The sequence below is a fragment of the Strigops habroptila genome, chromosome 2 (assembly GCF_004027225.2).
Source record: "Strigops habroptila isolate Jane chromosome 2, bStrHab1.2.pri, whole genome shotgun sequence".
In the NCBI taxonomy this organism is placed as follows: domain Eukaryota; kingdom Metazoa; phylum Chordata; class Aves; order Psittaciformes; family Psittacidae; genus Strigops; species Strigops habroptila.
This window is the reverse complement of record NC_044278.2, coordinates 28,769,575-28,795,246: the sequence shown is the minus strand read 5'-3', so window position 1 is coordinate 28,795,246 and position 25,672 is coordinate 28,769,575. Positions and strand designations below refer to the sequence as shown.

General features: G+C 38.5%; 1 protein-coding gene across 1 annotated transcript; it reads right to left on the bottom strand.

The window, feature by feature from the left end:
• Window positions 1-1,596: 1,596 nt before the first annotated feature.
• IFNAR1 (interferon alpha and beta receptor subunit 1) lies at window positions 1,597-25,026 on the bottom strand. Its single transcript, XM_030476697.1, is given in 11 exon segments — window positions 1,597-3,311; window positions 4,763-4,890; window positions 7,935-8,088; window positions 8,928-9,082; window positions 10,289-10,491; window positions 11,313-11,427; window positions 12,337-12,484; window positions 13,621-13,778; window positions 14,478-14,671; window positions 16,153-16,273; window positions 24,921-25,026. Coding segments are annotated over 11 exon segments (1,674 nt in total). The 5' UTR covers window positions 24,991-25,026; the 3' UTR covers window positions 1,597-3,083.
• Window positions 25,027-25,672: the final 646 nt, after the last annotated feature.

Below are 25,672 nucleotides of genomic sequence, written 5' to 3'. Positions count from 1 at the left end.
CACCAAATATGTCAGTACAAAGTATAGCCAAGTACAAATGGCACTGCACATTTACCATTCACTAAAGCATCCCTACCAAAATGATCCAATATCCCATAAAGATTTACCACTGAAGGGGTTCTCTGCTGACTGTTTTTATCTGTAAGTTCTTACCCAGGTTTTAACATCAAGCATATAAAAACAATCCTAGTAACAAAATCCATTCCAAAAGCAGAAGTCATGGGAAAGTCACAGCATGTGACCCAATACGCAAAATCATTACCAGATGCTGGTTTCCTTTCAACCAGCAATCCCATGACAGGAAACTTCGGCTTCGTCACCCCTCCACACACCAAGCCCAAAAGCTGGTATTACATGTACTCCATAGTATCGACATTGGTAAGTGCTTCTAGTTTCAAAAACATTGGGTTTGATTGACTTGCTTGTGATTTTTACCATCAATACCATATCTCACCCCACTGAATAATTTCAATGAAGAGAAGCACACTCGGGCTTCTTCCATACCAGATAATAAAGATTAGCTTTCTATTGTTGGAAATATTTTGAACAAGGGAAAAGAAAACCACTTCGAGGATCTTATTCTTTAGAAAGACTTTGGAAATTGAAAAAACAACATTTAAACAAAGTTCCTTTATGCACTGTAATAAACTGCTCTTAAAAGGCATGCTGTATGAAATGCTGTCATATTATTTTTCTAGTATTTCTGGATACATCTGAAACAGATTCAAATGAGATCGCCTCAGGTATTTAGGAACTTAAGTTTCCAGTTTAAGTATTAGAATGAGTATTTCAGTTCTGGTTTTGGTTCTTCTGGCAACATTGAAAACAATCGATACAACATTTTCTGTAACCCACCTTATAACCAAACTTCAAGCACATATATATATATTCATTGCCATTCATTTGGTTCTACATCTTGAAGAAAAATGTGGGTTGCCTGCAAATTATGAATTCTGTCAAATTCAGGAGCACTCATTGTAGAGTCCTTTGCCATCACTTGAAATCTGATAGCGAAATCCTTCACATTAAATAGCTTTCATCTAGAGCGCTGAAACTCCAGGAGGCAAATAATGTCTTGTGTCACAGAGAGCAACCATCAAAATCACAGCCCGCAGTTGGCGACTGAAATATTGGATGAAACATTTTCCCTAGAAGAGCAGGGAAAAAGCAAATCCAAACCCACACCTTACTTCAGTACATGTGTTTAGAATAGCTTTGCTTTTGAAAATGCCTCAAATGAAAACGTATCCTCAAACTCTACAGTAGAAGTAGATCACAAATGAGAAAAGCAGGCTGAAACTGAAGTTATCCAGGAGAAAAAACATCCAGGAAGGCCAGCTACAGCATACATTGCTAAGAGGAACAGTTGCATCAACAAGTTGCAAACTCAAATCCTGCTGAAGAGACTGCACAAATACAGACAGCTTCCTTTAAGCTGTCTGTAGCTTTCTTTTAAGTACCATACCATCTTTCCTTTAAGTATCTCACAAGAATCCAGGGACGGAAGCTATTTACCAAAGACCACAATGACTGGAATGCTCATGTTCAGCGTTCTCATTTTAAGCCCTGATTCAGAAAATGAATTAGCACTTTCTTTCTAAATCACGCAACACTCCCAACGTAAGCCCCAATTAAACTGATATATGATATTCTTCACATTGGTTTTTTTAGGAAAGGAAAATAACTGAAGGCTTATGGGAAACTTCCCAAGTATCCATAGTGTAGCTTCAACGTCACTATGTCAAAAATATATGGAACTAAGAAAGGGATAAAGAAATAAATGTGCAAAATTTATTCTGTTCTTCAACGAACACAGGGACATACAATTTATAAAATTAGATCACATCTTCAAAATTAAAAAACCAAAATATATAAACACCAACAGTTTCTTGTTACAATAAACAAAAGCCCACATGAAGCTCAAAACCAGTTTACTCGAAATCAATTTCTTCATACAAAACAAGCTACTTTTAAAAATTACTTCAGAAGAAAGTGGTATGCAAACTGAAACATTATTGCAGCATGACCTTATATTTTTTCCAAAGGAAAGTCTGTTGGCAAAATACGACTAAGCTGGAAAAGCTCTGAATGGCAAATGTCCTCACTATTCTGTTAAAAGGCATTTTCTAAAGTCAGCTTTGGTCCTTCAAATTACAGAAGGAAGTTTCCTCCTTGTTAAAAAGGGATTCACATTTCTAAATACAGTTCAATTAGAAGCGTAAAAGGGAAAAAAAAAAAGTAATCAAGGCCTCTTAACACGCCTTGTCATTTTCGTTTCTTCTTGGTTTTCATCCTGAACGCAGTGCAAAACTGTTTGTTTCTATTTACAAAGAACTTCCACTCCGAAATTTTCCTTTATGGTAAAGCGAAGTGAACCTCCTTCCAGCCTTTGCCCCTCCCCATACTCACCCTGTGGGAAAAGAGCACCCTGACACAGAGACACAGATACGTGAACAAGCCATTGGGCACTGGGAGCATCCCATAGCCATGGCCACAAGGAATTCTACAAGGAGGCTCACTGAGGCTACTCTTGGGCTCCTTGCATCTCTTGTTCTGGACCAGCTGAACCAAAAAGCACTATCCCTGAGGAGGCTGGAAGAGAATGTCAGAGAAGTTCCTAAAATTGTATCAGGCATCAATTTCCTTCTGCCTGTGTAAACATCGTTAAGATTCAATACTGGAATTTAAGGCTTCTGTCACAGCATTTAAAGCACTGGCATTTAAAGCAAATCTCTAGGATAACAAGAAACTCTTCTTGTGGAACAGAGTAAGCTTTTGCTGAGGTTACCAGGTTCAAATATATAAAGTGTGCAGATCTGCTCCTCTTTATGCAGACAGTATTCTTCTTCTCACATGATGAAGACTCAGCCAAAATGCTGCAAAGTATGAGGAGTCACCTGTGCTTTAATGGAACTTCAGTCAGCTTGCAGCAGACAGGGCATGTAACTTTCCACTAGCAAAGTGCAGATTTGGAAATCTGAAGACAGGGATCCCAAAATGACACTCCTCCTTAGGCTGCTACTGTCATAATTAAAAGGTTTTGTGTGTTTATTATGCTGCCAGTCCCATTATTTTCTCAGATGTTATACTGTTTCCTTTTCTACCATTTCTTCTGATGCTTTGCTTCCTGAAGTATTGTCATCATTAGAATAATTTCCTGAGTCTTGACTGCTCTGTTTAGAATGTTTGTAATCTTCGAAAACAATTTGATTTACTTCTTCTGTGATGATAGTCTCAATTATAGAACAATTTTCTATTGGTTCTTCTGCAGTTAACAGATAAGGACTGCTTAAGAGCTGTCCTCCAAAACCCTGCAAAAAGCGAAGCAGAAAAGAAAGAGATGAACATTCATACGTAATACCTAAATAATGATTCTGCTTAACACCACAGCTGTACAAATCGGTTTATCATGTTCAGTAGCATCACGAGGTTTTCTACCTATAATACCATTTGTTTCCCTAAGTTCATGAACTCAAAGTTAGGGCGAAGTTTAGTTGCATTCATATAATCGAACACTAAAGAATGACTAACATTAATCTTAACTCTTCCACTATGCCTGTAGTTGTCAATCATCTATATAATTGCAGTATTTCATTGACTATAGTCTTATAAGGCCACAGAAGAACTAAAGAAAAATCCTAATTTAGACGACTTTCAAATGTCACTTGGTAACATGGGAATGAGGTGTGTGCTTGCAAAGTCTACAAATCATTATCAGTTATAAAGCAAAGTTTGAAACAAGGAAGAGGAAGTGAGCTGCTGCAGCAGGACACCAAGCCTTATAAAGCTCTCAACAGTGCACTCCTGCCTATCCTATGTGCAAATCTATTCTCTGAAGTGGTCATTTATATCAAACCCATCACAAAAGTTTCCAATCATGCACTGCAATTATGTTTACCAGTAATGCATTATGTTACCCTTCTACTAAACAAACCAGCTAAAATGTTGCCTTACAAGTAACTTAAATTCCGATTAGCCCTTGTAAACTACAAGACTGGTTTTAAACTACCACTTTATTCAGAAAGCTTTGTATGCTACTTATCTTAGGAGCTTCAGTGAGATGATGGCATGATGACCCATGTAGGAAGGTCACACACTGCTCAACATCAGTGTTCGGAGACTCACAGAAGCAAGCACAGTGAAAAGCAGTTCTTGCTACATTTCAAAATACACCAATACTTACATGTTGCCCTGTTCGTTTCAGAACAGGATCCCTACCAAGTACTACCTGTGCTAAGCTCAGCTGGAAATTGGACAACATCTGTCTTTTTAGAGACCAGTCAGGCTGGTAGGTCGGGACATTGTAGGAGTATTTGCTGCCTGCTACACTAAAATTTCCTCTAAAGACTGGGCTTGCATTTTCACCTCCTCTGAGTTTTAAACGCTGGCAAAAAGGCTAGAGCATGCTCTTCCAGGTAACACAACTGGAAAGCACTTCTGGTCTCACCCAGCAGGGCAAAAGTACAGTAGCACACTGGGTAGACATGCACACGCTCTGGCATGGAGGCTTCCTAACAACTCTTTCACACAGATAGAAGGAAAAACATAGAAGTTAAAATATTTGCTAATCACAGTATTCTAGAAATTGATGCTACCCATTTTTTCCATAGGAATACCTGCACTCTCTTAAAACCTACACAATTAATCTTGGCATACCCATAAGACCACAGGATAACAGATAAAGACTTTTTAATAATATTTTGCATTAATTTTTCTAAAAATACATCTGCTTAACAAACAAGAAAAATATGTCTCATCTTACCTCTATATTCAAAGGAGGTTGGCATGATGGAAAGAACACGTATTTGATTTTATTGTAGGCTTGATACAGGGCAAAACCAAGTGGCACAGCCACAAGAAAGACAGCAATCAGGGCAGTTACAAACGTTGCTAAAATGATCAGAGGCAAAATTTTATCTAAAAAAGTGAATAAAACCCATTCAGTCTAGGTATTCTTGAACTACAAACATTACTAGGAAACACATTATCTCCAAATCTGCTACAGTACATTTCACATTTCTACAGTACTATAACCAGCCATGGTGCTCATTACACAAATGATGCCATTCCAATGTCTGAAAGTTATTAATAAGACAGCACAAAATACTTATTCATTATAAGAACACAGGCATTTGCAGACAAGATCATCCAGTTATTCCCAGTTACATGTCACTACTTGACAGCAGGACAAAAAGGCTGCACATAGCTACCATGAAGCACTTGATGCATGTAAATCTATTGTGCTATTGCTTGCATGCAGGGTTTAACTCCAAGGCACATCATATGGAACCGACAGAACTCTCTCCTTTAACAAGAGAGAGATACAAGAGTAAGAATTCCCACAGGCTTTGGAGTACAAATGAGCAATTACTACAGCAAAGTTGGCCCATGGTTATTTAGCCAGGAAATTCTTAGAGTGCCCGGACTTGCAGGGTCTTCAGGGGCCCAAAAGCATCCAAATGGTTTCTTGGACAAGAGAGGAACTCCAATTGTAAGCTTCAGGTGACTATGACATAGCCAAGAGAGATACAAAAAGGATCTTCCAGTGAGTGTCTATTCCTTTTAGATGTTTACCTAAGAAGAAATCAATCTTAAGGCTGTTCCAATTATTTTCTACGCTGTTAATCTAGACACCAGCTCAGCACAACATTTTACTTTATCAGTATAGAAAGGCGAGACGAATTTCACTTCGATGCTCAGACATGGTGTCATCAACTTGGTGACACCAAGCTGAGTGGTGCAGTTGAATAGCTTCAGCGAAGGGACACCGTCCAGGCAGACCCTGACAGGCTTGAGGAGTGGGCCCATGTGAATCTCAAGTTCAACAAGGCCAAGTGCAAGGTCCTGCACATGGGTTGGGGGAGTAAGTGGATTGAAAGCAGTCTTGCCGAGGACGTGGGGGTACTGGTGGATGAAAAATTGGACATGACCTGGCAATGTGCACTTGCAGCCCTGAAAGCCAACTGTGTCCTGGGCTGCATAAAAACAAGTAATGGGGAGGTGATTCTCTCCATCTGCTCCACTCTGTGACACCCCACCTGGAGTACTGCATTCAGCTCTGGGGCCCCCAGCACAGGACAGACATGGACCTGTTAAAGCAGGTCCAAAAGAGGGCCACAGAAATGCTCAGAGGGTTGTAACACCTCTCCTAGCAAGAAAGGCCAAGAGAGTTGGGGTTGTTCAGTGTTGAGAAGAGAAAGCTCCAGGAAAACCTTATTGCTGCCTTTCAACATTTAAAAGGGGCTTATAAGAAAGATGGAGAGAGACTTTTTGCCAAGGGCTGCAGTGACTGGACAAAGGGCAATGGTTTTAAACCAAAGGAGGGCAGGTTTAGATTGGACATAAGCAATAAATTCTTTACAAAGAGGGTGGTGAGGCACTGGCACAGGTTGCCCAGAGAAGTTGTGGCTGCCCCATCCCTGAAGTGTCCAAGGCCAGGGTGGATGGGGCCTTGAGCAACCTGGTCTAGTGGAAGGTGTCCCCGCCCATGGCAGGGGGTTGGAACTGGATGAGCTTTAAGGTCCCTTCCAACCTAAACCATTCTGTGAGTCTATGGTTCTGCATTCCTGTATCAACCCAGGAACCGTGGAAAACCTTGTAACAAGCTAAGCTCAATTCCAGGACTTCAGGGACAGACCTTGTGGTAGAAGTAGTTTACATGACAGAATCCAGCTTTTGCTAGCAAAATATTGTAGTCAAAGAAACCTTTAATCTATATAGTCATGAGCTATTCAGTGCTTAAGTTGCAAGAGTTTTGCAAGCTTCCTCCTTCTTTCCACCCTTCTGCTTTGCAACATATTCTCTGGCACTATGTCTAACAAACAAACAAACTGAAGGGAGTTTGAACATACTTAAACCAATACATACCAGGAGACACTTTACAAATAATCAAGATGAGACAATCAGGTCTTTTTATCTCTATTTCCAGTTAGTACGAAGGATCAAATAATGAAAGATTTCCACACTGGGATATAAGAATGTTCGGGAAGTACATGGTTGTGTCTCTCAATACTGAGTCTTGGGATGTACTGCTTGATCTTAAATAGGCTCATTAGTATAATATGATATAGATAGATATCTATATAGAAGGATGGGGGAAGACTAATAGCTAACTAGTAAAATAGATAAAAATTTTTCTTACGAAGGTAAAAAAGTAACTTCTATTTCTTTTTAGGCTTGATAAAGTCAAAGCATTGAGGACTACAATATAAATGAATCCTAAAAGCTTAAGATGTGAAAAAGGAAAAAGTAGCACTACTATTATTACATTTTCTTAGCTTTAAGTCAGTTTGGGTATTTAGTAATTTTTCTAGCATTACAGCTGCTAATAAAGAGAACTGGCCAAATTAAATTCAACAGATTACTGTCTCTTATGTTCCGAGTGAGTGTAATCCATCTACAAATGTATTCTCATTTGGCAAAAGCTAAGCTTTCAATTATAATGAGTCTAATGATTTGTCTCTTCGCACTTTAGCACAGGAGTTTTTTTGAATATAATTAATTCACAGCAGAATTAAGACAATTTCAAGAGAAAAATATTCTTGAAAACATCATTTAGTGATTCCTCACACCCTCCCAAAATATATTGAAAGCACTGGAAATTAAAGCTTGCCTATTAACAAAGAATTATACAGAAATAAATTTAATTCATAATCATTACAGTTATTAATCTGAGATAATTTCTAAACTGAGTTGTGGAATAACCAGAATGTAACTGTGAACAGGTCAGAACAGAAGCAGTTTAGCTGTAGGAGAGAACACAGAGCAGCAAAGTGACAACACTGCCGATCTGGATCTCTGTCCAACTAGGTGCCAACTCTGTGAGGCCACCGATTCATGCTGCAAAGGTTTTTTAACTAGTGAGACTTGCAAATGCCTATAGAAGGTTAACAATTTTGCTTCCAGAGGTGTAACAATTCCCAAGCTCTTCCTACCTCCAGGTGTTTTGATGCATTCCTCTTTGCTGAAATGACTGCTTTTGTTATAGACTTCTGAAAATGCCTGTACTTTTACACAGTACAAAGTCGAGGGTGTTAGATCAGAAATTGACCCTATTGTCTGTTTTATCTCTTTCACTTTGATTTCCTCCTGAAAAAGAAAAAAATGGAAGATGCACATAAATAGTACAAGAGTCACTCAAATAGATGAGAATTTTGGCCTTTGCTGAAGAAGTAATTCCGTAAGGTCAGACAGCGCTCTGCACTTGGATTAAATAAAAGAAACCACGCAACTCTCTCCTAAGCAAACACATTCAGGAAACACTTATCAGCAAGAACCAACTACTTTCACCATATTGAAATTTTACAGTTCAAAGTGGTGTGCAAAATGAAACTTCTTCCTGTTGCAGTTTGTTTTCTTCTCTTCTTCCATGCATTTACATATATACATTTACTGATTACTGTAAAATATTTTACTGTAAGTAGCATTTAAAGAATATGGAAAGATCTGTTAAAATGTGAACTAAAAGCATGCAAGACTTCATTGTTATATGATACATACAGCTATGTATCATATAGCTAAACTACAAATACAGAAAGAAAAGAATTTGAGAGGCTAGAAGCTGTGTTAATTAAGACAGTGCACACAGTATACGGTAGGAAAGACAGCATCACAAGAACCCTACAACTTCCATTCTAAAGTGAGCTATTTAGCAGTTTGTACAAAGCTCAGTGCAATTCTGCAAATCATTACACCTAGCCACATCAATGGAAGAAGATTAAAATCTCAATTTTGCTTTGTGATAAAAGTCATCTTGACCAGATTTTTAGAAGAATCTTTCAGCAAAGCAAACCAAAACAGATCGACTGCATGACTGATAAACCATATACGTTCCTCTTTGAAAATAAGCTTCTTGAGGAGAACTCAAACTCGGTATTTAAGTCACAACAAATTTTATCTACTGTTTTAAGTACTGAACTAGCTCATACCTCATTATTTGATGAATTCTTCCAATACAAAACCCGGTAAGACAAGTCATAATGGTCCCTCATGACTTCACTCTCAGATGCTCCTGGAGGAGAAATCTGGATATGGAGCAAAGCATTACTGATGTCCAGCTTTACACCAGGAGGGCCAATTTCATCTTAAGATGTTTAAAAAAGAAAAAAGTTAAAAATAAGACTGAAAGAATAATAAAAAAAATATTGCATAAAATACTGTAATTTAAATCTGTGTCAATTTTTAGGAATATGTACTTCAAAGTCTAACTTGACTAATAGCTTTATTCAGAATCTTGAGTCCTGAGAAATATTTCAGTTATTTTCTCTTTCCACATTCATATATTGCTTCTGCAAATTTCAGTAACACGAAATACACAGGCCATGGGATCAATTCTGTGCATGCCAAAGTTAAATGACTCATCAGGATATGGACCCTCTTTTTCACATATACCCTCTTTCACAGTTATAGTACAGTTGAAAAGCGAGAAGCATGAGAGTTTTGTTTTCTCTTGATGCATTATTTACCTAGGTTCTGTTATCTTACTAAAGAATAATCCAATTACCAAGACCTTGGGGGAAGGGAAAGCTGACATACAGAACAGCTATTGATTCCATCTTCAATATGCAAGGCAATGGAATATTACCCTACATATTAGATAAACATTTCTTGACATTTATGACTGATTTGAAGTCAAACCTTTTAGTAAGGTCACATTTCTCACAAAAACCAAAAAGTGCAACAAAGATAAAAATTACTGGAATTTCATTCTGGAAAGCGTTATGTATTTTTGACTTAGAAGTCACTATCTTTTAAGTCTGCTTTTTCATGAAGCTCTTTAGGGTTGCATGTCAATGTAATACTGCATCAGCACAAAATTCAGGGTGTATTGTGCAGGGGTAGAGAGAAGGAGGAGATGAGAGCAGATGCACAAGAAAACAGAGGCAGTAGGTTCTGAAATTATTCGAATTTGGCATCGTTTTTCTGAGATATCAAGAAGTGCTCCCTGTGAATGGAAAAAGTCAGACTAGGGATATTTCTAGTGCAAACTCACACAGTGATTAATGTAGTATACAGTGAGATTATAAAATGCCATATAATGGCAGCTTTATGGTTCAATTTTGTAAAGCAAATGATGTAATTCTAAATACAATGAAATACTGGCTGTGCTGAATGGAGAAGACCATAGAAAAAACTCCTGTTTAACTTGATGAGGCCAGGATTCGCAACACAGTTTCTGTAGGGGAACCATGTATTCAGTTTCATTAATCTAGCAAATTTCTTTTTGCAAATAACAGCATTAGGTGCAAGTTTGTTGAGAAATGAAAATTTAAGAAAACATGTTGCTTACTTGTTATCAGAGGATCTACTTTCACTTCATTAGACAAACATGATCTATTATGTTCATTTATGGCCTGCACACGGAGATAATAAAATCCAGAAGTAGTAGTGATGAGAGATGAAAAATTGCATTGTGTATCAGTGATGTTTTCACATCCGTGTACATTGAGCCACTTCGCTGAGTAATCATCATGAAGTTTCTTCAGATACCCACTGCAAGAGATATTTTAATAGTTTTTGACATGAGGCCTTTGAACTCAGGCGAAAAGGGGGGGAACAAAAGAGCATGTTGACTTGTGTTACATAGGGGTTTTTTTAATTTTGGAAGAATGGGCTTTTTAGAAATTTCTCATATTTGGAATATCATTTTTTCATTTGTAACTGAAACAATGAAGTTAACTGGATCAGGAAATATGAATTAGTGCTTTATAAAGTCTCAATAGCAGAATTATGTATCAGTTTTAGAAATTTTTGAAATCCAAGTAAGATTTTTCATATAATTCCATTAACTCCAATATTTTTCCATCATGACAAAGGAATTCTAAAAGAATGCTAGAGGTATCTCTTCTCTTCATTTAGATGCTGACCACAATATTTGTGCAACAACTGGATACTAAGATACAGGTTCACAGACATGATGGGGTTTTTTCCATGCTGGGATGTGACCGGAAGTAATCAAATATGTTGACGATTGAAACCTTGAATATCTGCATTTTTACTCACTTCTAGTCATCTAATTTCTTATGAAGCAATGCAAACATCTTTTAAAACTGAACATTTATTTAGTAGTCCTTTCCATCTGGTATTTATACTCTTAAAGAAGCCTAGTACCCTGAAATTCTAGAGTATAATGTTATATGCAATCCTTTCAAAAGCCACACTGTGTCCAGATGAGGCACCCCAATGTAACAATGAATAGCCACTTTTTGTAAGTATTTCACTTTAACTTCTAGTAACTATTTGCAAAATACAATGGATGGCATTTAGAATGACATAGCCTCTTCAAACAGAGATATGGAAAATGTTTAACTCACATGAGATACTGTACATTGTAGCTCACATGTTGTTTATACTGATTAGTCCAATGTAGATGAAACTGCATATTCAAAGCAAGAATTTTCAGATTTGTTGCACAGAGTAGGTCATTCACTGCTCAAAATAGAAAGGAAACAACAATTTCTCACTGAATGGGTATTTCTCATGTAAATGGTCATGGTACACCTCCAATAATTAAAAAAATAGTTTGTTTTCATTCATTATAAAGATGGCAAATCAAAGTCTGTGATATACACAGCATATTAAGCCTTTAGTAAAAACAAGAATTAGTTAAAAATCGATTCAGAAAATATTAAGTACAGAAACTTGAGATTAGTGGAAACAAACTGGTTCAGCAATAACTTGATGAGAAAAATGTGTAAAATACACATGCATAAACATGAAGTAATTTTGATGTATCATCCATTCAATCTAATGTTTGACTTTTGACATTCCCACAGTTATTTTTTCCTGAAATAAACATTTAAAAGTACTTAAACTCACACCTGAAGAGCACACAAAAGAATTTAGACAAGCAAACAAACAACTGGTGGCAAACTGCCACTAAGCCATTCTTCAGAATCTGTAATAATAAACTCACCAAGGCCTGCATAAAAAACAATATTATTTTAAGCTTAGCACAACTTCATATGCATTCACTTAGTGCCAAGTGTACAAAAAGCTTTTGTTTTGCCTATATACACATGCCTTTCCTCCTGATTCAGTCACAAATTCAAAAATATCCAATTTTCCAAAATACAGAAAGTAGCTTTTGCAATACAAATTAATAGATAGAATCTGCCTCAGAGCAAAATCGTTTTTGTACTATTAAGACTAATATTGATAGGTGACATATTTTATATTGATTTAAATTGAAAATTTACATCACTGTCAAGATTGCTGTTATACTAAAATGAGTAAGAATGTAGCACTTCTGCCTATTTCTACTGCTTCAGAACAATTTACTTTCCAACAGTTTAAATTTAAGTAATCATTTTAAGATAAAACAATTTTACTCTGTACCTTTACGGGTTGTTTTTATACAACGAATGGGACTGAATAAGCCTTCCTGCAGTTCCAAAGAAAGAGTTGCTTGAACTTTCAAACAATAGGTAGTGTCTGGTGCAAGATCATCAATTGTGTCAGTAGGAAAAATACTCTGACTTCTGAGCTGTAAGAAACAATTGCAAACAGCATATGAAGATAACTGTTCTTCCTTATGAGCAGAATTTTTTTTTTCCCCTTCTCCAGGTTTCAGCCCCGTTTATATAACATGCCATAAAAGTGCTAAAATAGGGAATGGAGGACAATATAAAAGCTGAATAAGTGCTAAAGGGAAGTTCCAACTTAGCTACGTGACTGAGAGGAAGGAATACATCATGCTCCTTTAACACATGAAAGTGTGGAGGGATTGTGGCACCACCATACATGATGCATAACTCAACACACAAAGATTCAGGCATATAGTCAGAAGAGAAATAGTACACTTCCGTCCCTCAATTAATTGAGCAAACACTTCGCCCTCCCCCTTCTGCTACCTCTCTGCTTTCAGTTTACCAGACTTTTCAGTGACTAACCTTTGTACACAGCTTGTACTTAAATTAAAGCTTTTTCACCCGCTTTGATGTGTAATGATTATAACTAGGTCTTCAAAATGAACATAGATACTCTTCAATTCCTGCCCTAATCTAGCTGGCACCCATTCCCCTAAAAGGATAGGAAAAAAAAAAAACCCCAGACTGCTTCTACTTTGGTCTTTACAGAATAGCTGTAGGTGCTGTACGAGATGCACATTATGGCTTGGAAACTAGTTCACAAATTCAAGATCTCAAAAGAATCCTTAAAACCCCCAACCTACAGTGTAGAAACAGAGACCTGAATTAATGACACAGAACAGTATACTGACAGCTTTAGTCAAGCTGTATGGTCTCAGCAAGATCAAGTTAGCCTCCTACTTCTCCCCTATATCTATGCCTTACTGTAAATGCTTCTTCCCACTGCCTTGAACTCTTTCCCCTCCCCATTCCTGTTGGCTGAGGGTGGCTCTGGCTCCAACACATCTGAGATGGTTTCACCTTCTTCCTCATGCATTGGAAATTGGGTCCATAGAAATACAAACTCTTATCACAAAATATCTAAGGCAATCCTCTAGTAAAAACAAAACACCCTCTCCCAACTTTTAAGCTGCATAGCAACGCTTATACACAGTTACCTAATTAACCAACTCCTTATTTTAAAGCATGAAGCAATTAAAGTACATCTCTGACAGTTATGTTAAGGTTAAAAAGTAATAATAAGTGATCATACCTCTGAATTTGATGAATTTTCCCAGATAACTAGTTTATATTTAAAATACAGAGGAGTTATCCACATTTTTCGGACCTGATTTGCTTCTGGAGGAGAAACCTTAATTTTTATGACTCCATTCATGGACTGCAACTCCATTCCTGGGGGACCGATCTGAGCTGCAAATATTAAAAGAAAAAAAAAAAAGAAAGAAAGAAAGTCAAGCACAATTATTTAAAAACACCAAAAAAGTAATTTACATTCATAAACCCACAGTAATTGCCTATAGTATCTTATTTTTAATTATTCTAAGACAATAACAGGATCACAGTAACTGCCTATAGGATCTTAGTCTTAATGACTCTCAGGCAGTATCTAATAGAAACCTATCCTAACAACCAACCACTGTTACCTGGTTCTAAAAGCAATGGAGTTAAAATGCAGCCTTAGTTACTGGAATCGTTTTTAGAATCTACAGTGAAAATCAGCATAAGTTTTTCTAAAACATGCAAGGCAAGAAACCTAGCTCAAAGAAATCGATGCAATGTTGAGGGAAGGCTTCAGCACCATACTATACTGTAACTACTCAAAAGTCGCAAGGTCAGAAGAAACCTTCCAGTAAAGTCCAATGTCAAAAAGGATTTTTCTGAATTCTAGAAAAATACAGACTGACAGAAAACTCTGTCAGGAAAAATGCATCACTTACAATATTTCTCGCTTTCCAGAAAGAGAGGATCATAACATTCCATGACCTGCTAAGGCTGAGAAAACCACCAGCTCCTGTTGCTATGAGCAATGGAACCCACACGCATTTCTTCCACAATAATGTGCTGAAGAACATTTAACTAAAAATGTTACAGTATATATGGAGCTCATACCTATAAAATATGGAATCATTTCAAAAATGCTAGACCATGGAGACACTTCTTCCTTTCTTTCAGCCCTTATACGCACATGATACGTATCATAGTATTCAGTTATTGCTGAGGAAAAGTCACATTCTGTGCCAGTAACATTTTGACACCCAGGCAACCCCTTCCACTCTGTTCCATTTGTTTCAGTATCTTCAAACCTGTAAGAAAGAAAACACACCCCAAAATAAAACTAATACACAATTTAAGTCTTGAGATTCTTTTTCCTGTTCTTCTTAATGCTAGCAAACGTCACACCATTTAATGCTGTTTTATCACCAGCACCAATGCAATCAATGTTATCTACTTAATTACCCTGGAATTCATATCGCAATTTTAATTCATTAATTGAATCTATTAATTTATTAAGTTATTATTAAGTTAACCTTATTGCCAAAGGTTAACTATTACTCTGAAAAGTCTGACACCAGCTTGCTTTATTCAGCAGGTAAACATGCAGAAAACATCATCAAAGAATTGTCAAAATCCAGAATTATATCCTTAGTACACAATCCCGGGCTGGCAAGGGTTTTATAATTCATTAGAAGAAATTTAAAAGTCTTGATGGCAAGATGTGCTTAAAAGAGTATAAAAGCAGCAAAAATAAGCCCCAATTCTGACATTAGCAAAGAATGCAGATTAGGGGAAAAGAAAGAAAGGAGAAAATGGGAGTTCAGCACTAAGTGTTGGAATAATTAGCTTTATAGAAGCTATTTTTCTTGTGGGTTAACAGACATACACACCTTATTTAAGAAAGAGACATTTCATACAGAGATTAAGTACGTCCTGACCAGAAAAGAGGCACAGACTTGAAATAGTAATTTTTTATCCTCAATGCCTATTTTATCTTTCAGACCAGTATTATGTTTCTAAAATAAAACTATTTTCAAAGCAGCTCTTTCTCACCTATGCATTGAAGATGATGAGTTGTTTGGTGGTTTGTTTTTTTTAATAAACCTAAGATTATACACTAGGCAATCCTAAAATCAAGAACTTCAGTGATTTTGTCACAGAAGTGTTTTTTAATATTTACTTGCCAGGAAAATACAAATATTTACAAAATACCAAACGTATAAAACCAAGCAAACATTTAAGAACAAGAATTGTTTCATCTGGTGATTAAAATTTGCAGATGAGAAATCTAGATTCATAAACACTGACAAATTATCAAAAAACTACACTGAAAATTCTCTCAAAATCTGCGTGTGGCCACAATGTACCTTAATTTAAAACCAAAACAAACACACGCAATGTCACCACACAGACAGAAAACCAAAAAATCAAACCCAAATCCAAATAACCAGAGAATAAATAAATCCAAATACTACATTTCTAAGTGCAACAGTTAATCTTCTCAAAGAACCACTTGATTGTTAAGCGTTACTACCAGGGGTGTTCTGCATTTATAACATGTCGCAATCGGTGAACAGTCTAATTTTACATATTAATTAGAGAAATGAAGGACAATGCTCAGATTCCACTTCATTTCAGGACTTGATCTTCCCGGCCTCTACTTTCTGGATTTCAAACCATCTCCAGGAGTTTTATGTGACAGTATTGAGAAGTACAGTAATTAATTAATATGCTCCTCTACACAAATACGTGTCAGACATTGCTGGCTTAGAATAAAATTACTACTTACTACCTGTATTCTGCTGAAAATGTCACATTGGTATCATTCCCAGTGTAGTTCCATCTTAGAGTGAAATTCGTATTTACAACATAGACCTGGATATCCTCCGGACTCTTCAGATCAGTTTGGCCTACAAGAAAGTAACATAAAGGTATATAAAGATTGGGATAAGTAACTTGTACATGACTCAAGAATAACTTCTGTTAAAAAAAGAAGTAGAGAGTTACAGTGAAGTAATAAAAAATACAAGAGTTAAGAAAACACCACACTACTCGAATGACACTTCAATATATAACTCAGAAGTGCCATATATATGCAAATCAGAGGTGCATTAGGTAGCTCCTCTGCCTGTTTGACTATACAGCTCCTTCCTCTGTGCTTAAAATCTTTCTCCCCACACCCTTTTAAAAAAGGTCTATACAGTTGTAACATTCAAGGCCTGTGTTCACTGTTGATTATAAGCAGTCTGAAATGCCTTTAAACTCATATTTTATTAGTTGGATCCAACATCTGGACCTCAGCTGCAAACTGCTAGGGATTGACCTAATGCTGTCATTTCACAGTTGTGAAACAGACTGAGCATAGCAGATTTGTTTTATGTCACGTGTTACTCCCATAAATTAAATGTAGTGAGCATAAATCCCTTTAAGCAATGCTTCATCACATAGCAGATCTTGTATCTTGCTCACAGTAATCCTGGGTTTTCTTTTACACAAAGAGCAGTGCTTTTGGACTTATGGAGGGCAAGTGCTAAGTCTCAGGACACATAAAAGAATGTACATAACATCAAGGGAAGGACCAGCCCATGAGAAAAGAAAGCTTAACAGGCAGCTTGCCAACAGGAGGGAAGCATTCACATTAGAATCATCTGCCGGAGAGCTTGCTCTCTCCTCTGTTTTCCACCTTTCAAAAATACTCTAAAAGCCCCAACTGCCTCATAATTACCTTATATTCCACTTCCTACAGAAGACTTCTTTACCATTAGCTTTGAGATACGCAGAATCATAAGTGTCCCATTTGAGATACAGTGCAAGTATCAGAGGATAGATGAGAGTAACAATGATATGGCAAAAGGAATTATTCCAATACTTACAGAAATTGAAGCTTATCCAGCTACTTCTTACTTTGTTTTGAATTACTTCACGGCAGTATATCGGACTGCTTCAAAGCAGTGAGGCAAGAAAGTTCTAATCAGGGCTGAAAGTTTGGACTGCAAGTTTTCTTTACCAGAAACTGAACCAGACTCTGGCTTACAGAGCAAAGGGAAAGAGTGTGAAGGCACAGGGAATATGTGTGAACTGAGGAAACCTCAGGCAGAAGTCACTAAAATCATACCAAAACCACCAATCAAGAATATCCAGATTTATAGAGCTTAAACTTCATCTAAATCCTTCTGCCAGGTACGCTACACCAGGTACTGCTGACAACCCAGGCTATGTACAATTTAGGCAGAAAATACTTCTGTCCTCTAAGAATGCACTTTAATCTTCTAACACATCGGGAGAAAATAATAAAATCAACAAAATAATTTAAAAAATCGAATCACCACAGACACCTCTGGCTTGACTTTCTATTTTTAACCAGTTGTGTGTTACATTATTAATCACTTCCCAACGGCTACAACTTTGACAAACACATGTTACTGACCATGTCTCTGAAATTGCTTTTTGATTATATTAGGAAGAAATCAGAACAAATACATCCTATTTCTCCTGGACAACCAAAGTCTGCTTGCACATCTAACGGGTTATCTTGAATTTGATTTTCACAGTGGCTCTTCCTTGCAAAAACTGTTTCATATTTTACATGATGACCAAGTTCTCCTTATGAAAAAGAAAGGTACATGGAAAAACAATCTATAAACTGAAGTCTGCAATGTCTTTTTGGAGTCTCGGAGTTGAAGTGGTATCCAGAGATTACTGACTTTTGCAAATGACTCCTGAAAGCACAAAACTTGAAAATAATTCAACAAAAACCTGTGGATCCCACTACAGAAGTTTTTTCCACAATGCATTAATTTGTTAATCCTCTAAGCTGAAAGACTAAAATCAGCCCAGAGAGTGCCAAACCACATTTGATCATCAGAAGATAAGAAAGCAAAGGAAATAACTATTTTTTTCAGACATTTATCTAACAGATGGCTATAGTTCAGCCAAAAAGCTTATGATAACAAAGGCAGCTAGTTCAGATTTTTGTAAAAAATAGCAATTTTGAAAATTTATAGCCCTTCACAAAGGAAATGCTCACTTCATGGGAAAACATTATTTTCACTTTATTTGAGAAAGTTTGCGTTAAGAATCAAAAAGCCTGGAACAAAAAAGTTCCACTGGCTTTTAATAATACTAATAATGAAAAGGAAAAAAACCCCACAACTCTGCTATTACCATAGAAAGTATGAGCCTGTCAGAGCCACCAAATTTGTTCAAAAATACCACCACCTATGGGAATTGATAGACTGAATGTTATAATCTTGCTTAGCAAAAGTCATTGCTTTATGACCTAGTGGAAGATTATTTAAGTGTTGTGATATGGCATAACACCTTCAATTTCAGTTATAAAGAAATATCAACAGATTGACATCATTCACATCTAAAGTGCAGGGTAGTGCTTCTCCCTGTAAATATGTGTATTCATGTATTTGCAGAGACTTAAAAAATATAATTCACACACTCAATCTGTTTAAATATTTATCTGTAGAAGATCTTACTGAACGGTATGATGAAAAACTTGTTTCAAACCATCTTTTCGGAATGTAATTCAACTGCTGACGTTTGAATAGCCTCCTAGAGCAGACCGAAAGCAAGCTCTGGCTTCCTGAATTCTCTAGCAGCACACATACCAGGTTTAAAAACCTGCCATGGCAGTACTAAACTTCTAGAAGTCTTTACAACAGGAGAGTCCCGACGTAGGTTCTTTACCCTGAACAACATAAAACCTCAGAGTAAACCACAAAAACGTAGGATTAGATAACACATAGTATTAGCTGAGAACAACAACGCACCTACAGAGCTCCAACACTGAAAAAAATGCTACTGTATCTTAAGACTATTATTTTTGTTTGCCTTGGTTGAAACTAAAATATTCACTGCACTTCCAGGGTATCTTTTCCACATTTTCAAATTCTTATCTTATACAGACCATGAAAATAAATATTTTTCATTTGAAGTCAGATAGGAAAAAGGAAGCCTGGAAGCAGAAACAAAATGGTTTCAAGACTCTTGTTCTAACAAGATATACTTTCTTGCCAAGTTACAAATACATGCTGATGTAAGACATCCAATTAACGTTTTAAGCTAGGACAGCTTTTTCTAAAGCTGGTAAATACCACAGCAAATAATCATATCCTCTCTGCGGATACGAACAGTATTGTAAAAAACCAGCTCTGGGTTCTAACATTTGGAAGACAATACAGTATTCCAGTCCTGGAGTAGGAGCACACACCGAGAACTAGAAGGGATTTATTCCAGAACAGCTTTGGTTAAAGGCCCAAAAGATGACTGTCGCAAGTCTTGGCTTTGACTGCCTTTTTCTCTGAGAACTTCCTCATGCAAGTTTGAACAAGGCTGGACTCCATCTTGACATTTACCCTTTTTTAATCCTCCTTACAAACTGCTGAAACAAGCCATTTTCAGTGGCACATGACCACCTTTACAGAATCATCTTTACAGAACTTTAATAAACAGAAACATGCTATTCAGAGACATCACCTGTAAAATTAACTTAAAATTTAACTACAGGGTTAAAAGTAACTTGTACCAATTACAATTCAGGGAATTTTCAGAAAGTTGTTCAACATTATGTTCAACAACAATGTACAAGCGTGATAGCACTTACAGTCAGTGCACAGCAGTGGTCAAAAAGGGAGAAAGTTAGAAACTGATATGGAATTAAGGGAGTAAAATAGAAAGCTTAATGTCATTATATAATTTCATTTTAGACTTATTTTCCAGCACCGCATGCAGCTCTAGAGTGCCCACTCTCACAGGCAGATAGCAGGGCAGAATACGGCAGAGAAGAGTGACATGGACAACCTGAAGTATGGAACAGCTTCTGTCCTGGGAGGAATCAGAACATGATTCTTCAGCCTGAAAATGAGATGGAGGGGAGGATGTGACAGATCTACAGACACCTAGTGAGTGGCATGAAGAATGCAAGCAGCCAAAGATTGTTTGCTGTTGTCTTAGCACTAAGCTGGAAGCATCAAATCAAGCACCACTCTGCTCTAAGCAAACAAATCAAACTGCTGCTTTACTGGATGCTTAGTCAACCTGTGGAATTCCTTCCCCTAGGACACTGTGAATGCTCAACTCTTACCAGGCTTATGAACTCGAGTGAAATACAAAGCCTCAACACTACAGACTGCCATAACGTTGTGAAGTGTCACTGTATACTTGAGGTTTTATTCTTTCCTATGCCACTACCAACCACTGCTATAGGTGAACACTGGACTGGACAGCTTCTTGCCTTGATTTGGTATAAAACATAACAGAAAAAAGAACCCTAAAAAAGAACCACAATGCTCTTTGTAGACCTATCTCGAGCTCAATTAGGTACTATTCCTTGCTCTGGTCAGAAAACCAGATTATTGCCTCAGAAGGAGCTCCCAGCCCTGACTGACAACCAAACTATCTTTACCACGAAATCAAATTTCTTCTCCAAATTCAAATACTTATTTATTGAGGTTTTCACGTCACAATTATGCTCTTTCATCTGTTCATCTCCTGCTGCAGGTAAAAAGAGGGATATAATCAGCCAGCTATAATTTTATACTCTGAGGAATGTCTTTGGTTGAAATTTGTTGAAAGTTAATGATCACCAATTCCAACTCTAACCATTCTATGATTTACATTAGCTGTTATGAAGAAGCTCTTCACTATGAGGGTGGTGAGGCACTGGCACAGGTTGCCCAGAGAAGCTGTGGCTGCCCCATCCCTGGCAGTGTTCAAGGCCAGGTTGGATGGGGCTTGGAGCAACCTGGTCTAGTGGAAGGTGTCCCTGCCCGTGGCTGAGGGTTTGAACTAGATGAGCTTTAAGATCCCTTCCAACCCAAACCATTCTGTGATTCTGTGAATTTTAACACTTCCTAATCACCCATTCATATATTTGAAGTACAGAAACTGAGCTGGAAGAAACCTTGTAAGGTCACCTGTCTTTCACACGGAAGAAAGCAGGTGGCCAATTCTGCATACATAACAGATGTTTGCATAGAGATGCCCTATGGTTTCCACCACCAAATAATCTATTTTTTGCAGGCTTCACATCTGAAATGTTTTGCTATCCTTACCACTAGAGATTAGGGAAAGCTTTCTGTAAATCAAAAGCAAATTACTTCCAAATCAGGTTTCCTAACAGATTCTACTGGAGGTCTGAATCTTTGCAGAACAGATCCAAGTTTCCTTACAGCAAGGACACTTGCTTAGTTGTTGTTCATAGTCCATGAGTTTACACACTGCAAAACCCAGAGTCGAACCTACATTTCCTCTAAGCACATTTAGCCCATGTAATTTTGTCAATGGATGTTAAAGCACATTATTCTTTAAGTCAGTCATACTTGAAAACTATGTTAAAAATGGCTGACAATAAAAACAGAATGGCAGCAACAATTCTTTTAGTTTTCCTTTAAAGCCAAATTTTCTAGCTTTCTGAATGATTTTTATTGTTGTCTTTTGCATTCTCTCCAAATGGTTGAACTTGCTTGAAATAGTATGCTTCAGAAAATGACAATACTCCAGCTGAGATTAATAAATGCAAATGTAGCTTACAAAACACATGACCCAACATCTTCATTCTAATTAGCACTGCTGTGCCCCAATGTGTTGGGGGTTTTCTACAGCATTGCACTTAAACTTCTACACATAAATTACAAGGCATTGTAACATTGCATCTTCTCCCCCTCCCTCGAACTGATATTTAGACCACCCTTTGTCATCCTCTCTTTGCCTACACAGCCCTAACGCGTCCTTTTCCAATACTAGTGTACTTTTTCCTGGAGTATTTCTCCAGTTTGTTGGGATACTTCTCAATTCTACGCCTACTTTTCAAAACCATTGTGAGCTCCTCCCACTTAGTTATATCTGGATTTAATAAGCTTACACTGTTCTATCATGCATATTACTAGCAGAACCCTCTTGATACATCCTTCCCTCTTGACAGTGAACTGAAAACAATTTTGATGAGCTGGGAAAAAATCATACATAAATTATTTTTTCCAATATGCTTAAGATATTAATATACAATATAGATTCAAAAGCAATACTAAACCAAAATACATGCAATTGGAGCTCCTCTAGCTGAATAGCCTTTTATTTTAGTATAGCAGAAATTCATTTCACATGACATTTGTTCTCAGTACTACAGACATGCATAGACAACACACCCATCCATCCTTTCACATAATACTCCTTATTTCCAGTAAGTGTTTTGTGTTTTCTTCTCTAATTAATTTTCTTAAATCCCAATGAACAACAATCCAGGAATGAAGGAGTAAACTCGGTAAAGTTTAATTACCAGATAAATTTTGTGATTTAGTTAGAAACCAGATATGAAAAGTATTATCTAAAAATCAAGACGCCTTTCTGGCTTATTTTACCAATTATTATTTTACCAGAAATGTAAACTGAATTCATGTTTCTTCACTTAAAGCATAACGACACTTTGGTGTTCAGGACAACACCGAGAGATCAGACTTTATGAAAAGAAAAGGTTAAAGAGAAGCTTTTAGCACAATTGCCTATCTTCCTTCCCCTGTCAAATTTTAACGAACTAAAATAAATACAAAACTGTTCTAATAAATAAACATCACTATTTATATTAAGTAATATTTTCAATAAATGATGGTTGAAAATAATAACATTACAGAATAGCAAAAACCATTCAGCATCAGAAGAAAGCAGTCTTAGCAAGACAGAAATATACTCCCTCAGGAGAAAGCAAAGGGGAAATCCCATCAAGAGTACACAATAGCTCAATGATTATCACACTAAGTATGAGGTAGAACCAATGGAAACTTTAAGTCAACCTTTCAGCATAGGAAGGAACGGAAGCCTGTTATGTGTAATATTAAGAGAGAAATAAAAAAAAAAAGCCACAGCCAAACACACACCAAAATGACTCAACTGTTATTGGGCAGAACTGTTCTGTGGGCAGAAAGGGGCTCTAGAGAACTAGGCAGAACTCTTACTGCAAGAACTTTTCTAGAGGAGCAGCAGAGAGGAACTGCTGGTTTTGACAAGGTAGAAGGTGAGAGGTCACTGTAGCAGAGCAATGACTTCTAATTTTAAAATTAGTATGTGGCATGTTAGTCATTTGCTATAACATGTGTGGGTTGATCAAGGTATCTACATGTATCACATGCTTCCAGTTTGGGGATGGAATTTGGGGCTGATGTGTGAAGAATTCACCTACAAGCCAAATGGCTGAAAGAAAACAAAGAAAGAGAAGAGGTCCCATCGCTGCTTCTCTGCCTGAATCCTACCATGAATGTAAAGTGTAGACCACTGAAAACAGCCTCTCTCTAGTCTTCTTTTGGGTACGCCGAATAATACACTTTTACAGAATTCAAGAGTTTAGGTGGCATCAGAAGCAGCCTGCACACACTAGCCCACAGCTATGATATTTCCATCATGTGGGCTATGATATTTCCATCACTCAAACTAGCTTAGCCCATATACTTTCTGTTGCATGTCACAATATCCTCTAAATATGCAGGAAGATAATTTACTTAAGCCCAGCTCATCTAGGCTACACAACACTTCCCCCTTGAAAAAGGTTTTGTTCAATAGTTCTTTCTTGCTGCTTAAGGATGTAAGAAGAGGCACATATCTTGCAAGATAAAATCCTCACCCTGCAATTTTACTACTTTTATTTCCTCATTTATACTTCAGTCTCTGCCAGATTAGACTGAGATGCCTTTCAATCACAGAATCATTAGGGTTGGAAGGGACCTCTGGAGATCACCCAGTCCAGCCCCCCTGCCAAGGCACGGCCACCTAGAGCAGGTTACACAGGAACACGCCCAGGTGGGTTTTTAACGTCTCCAGAGAGGGAGACTCCACAACCCCCCGGGACAGCCTGTTCCACGGCTCTGCCACCCTCAATATAAAGAGGTTCTTACTCATGTTGAGGTGAAACTTCTTGTGTTTTAGTTTATGACCATTGCTCCTCGTCCTGCCACTGGACATCACTGAAAAGAGCCTGGCATCACCCTCCTCACACCTGCCCTTGAGATATTTATATGCATTAATGAGATCCCCTCTCAGTCTTCTCTAAACAGGCACAGCTCCCGCGATCTCCTCATAAGAGAGATGCTCCAGACCCCTGATCATCCCTGCAGCCCTCCACTGGGCCCAAACTGGAAGCAAATCAATGCAACTCAAAATCTGTTTGACCCACACTTAAGCTAGAGCCGCTACAACTCACAGATCGCAAGTTAAGCCTCAAGATACGGAGCCAGATGAAGCCAGATGAGATGAAGACAGCTACTTACTGAACTCTGGAGTTGAACCCAAGGCCCTCGACGCAAACCTAGCCCCACTTACCCAGGCAGGCAGGCAGGCAGGCATACCTACCCAGACACAAGGTCTGTACGCCTTTGCACCCCTGCAGCGGGCTCCGGGACCACGTCCCCTCTCCCAGCGCCGCAGGACCGAAGCGGGAGTGCCCGCAGCGGCACGGCTCCGCGGGTGACTGCCGGGGACACCCCACTCGTTGAGAACGGGCACCGCAACACCCCGAGCTGCCCGCCGGGTGCGGTGCGGTGCCCGCTCACCGGGACCCACCTGCGCAGCGTAGAGGCAGCGCGACCAGGAGGCAGGACAGCAACACCGCCAGGACCCCGCGTATATCCATTCCCCAGCAAACGGCGCCCGCGCCCGTTACCGGAAGCCTGGGGCGGCTGCGCATGCCCGGGCAGCGGCGGAGACCGGCCCGGGCGGGGTGAGTGGCGCAGCGCTCCGTGCGGGGGGAGCGTCTGGCGGCGGGGAGCCGGCGCCCCTGGAGGCCTTTAGTGAGCGGTGGCGGCAGTGGAACACGCTTGAGGAGAGGGGGGGAGGTTGGATGCGCCACGGCCGTGGAAAGCTGCGGTAGTGGGGCGTGCTCCCAGGTTCTGCTGCCTGCCCGTGAATCACAGAATCAGCTATGCTGGAAAAGACCCTTAAGATCAAGTCCAGCCATTCCCCAGCGCTGCCAAGTCCACCACTAACCCATGTCACTGAGGGCCTCAGCTACACGGTTTGTGAACGCTTCCAGGGACGGTGATTCCACCACTTCCCTGGGCAGCCTGTTCCAATGCCTGAGCACCCTCTCTGTGCAGACATTTTTTGTAATATCCAATCTAAACCTCCCCTGTTGCAGCTTGAGGCTGTTTCCTCTTGTCCTATCACTCATTACTTGGGAGAAGAGACCAACCCCACCTCACTCCATCCTCCTGTCAGGTAGTTGAAGGGAGCGATAAGGTCCCCCCTGAGCCTCCTTTTCTCCAGACTGAACTCCCCCAGGTCCCTCAGCTGATCCTCATGAGACTTGTGCTCCA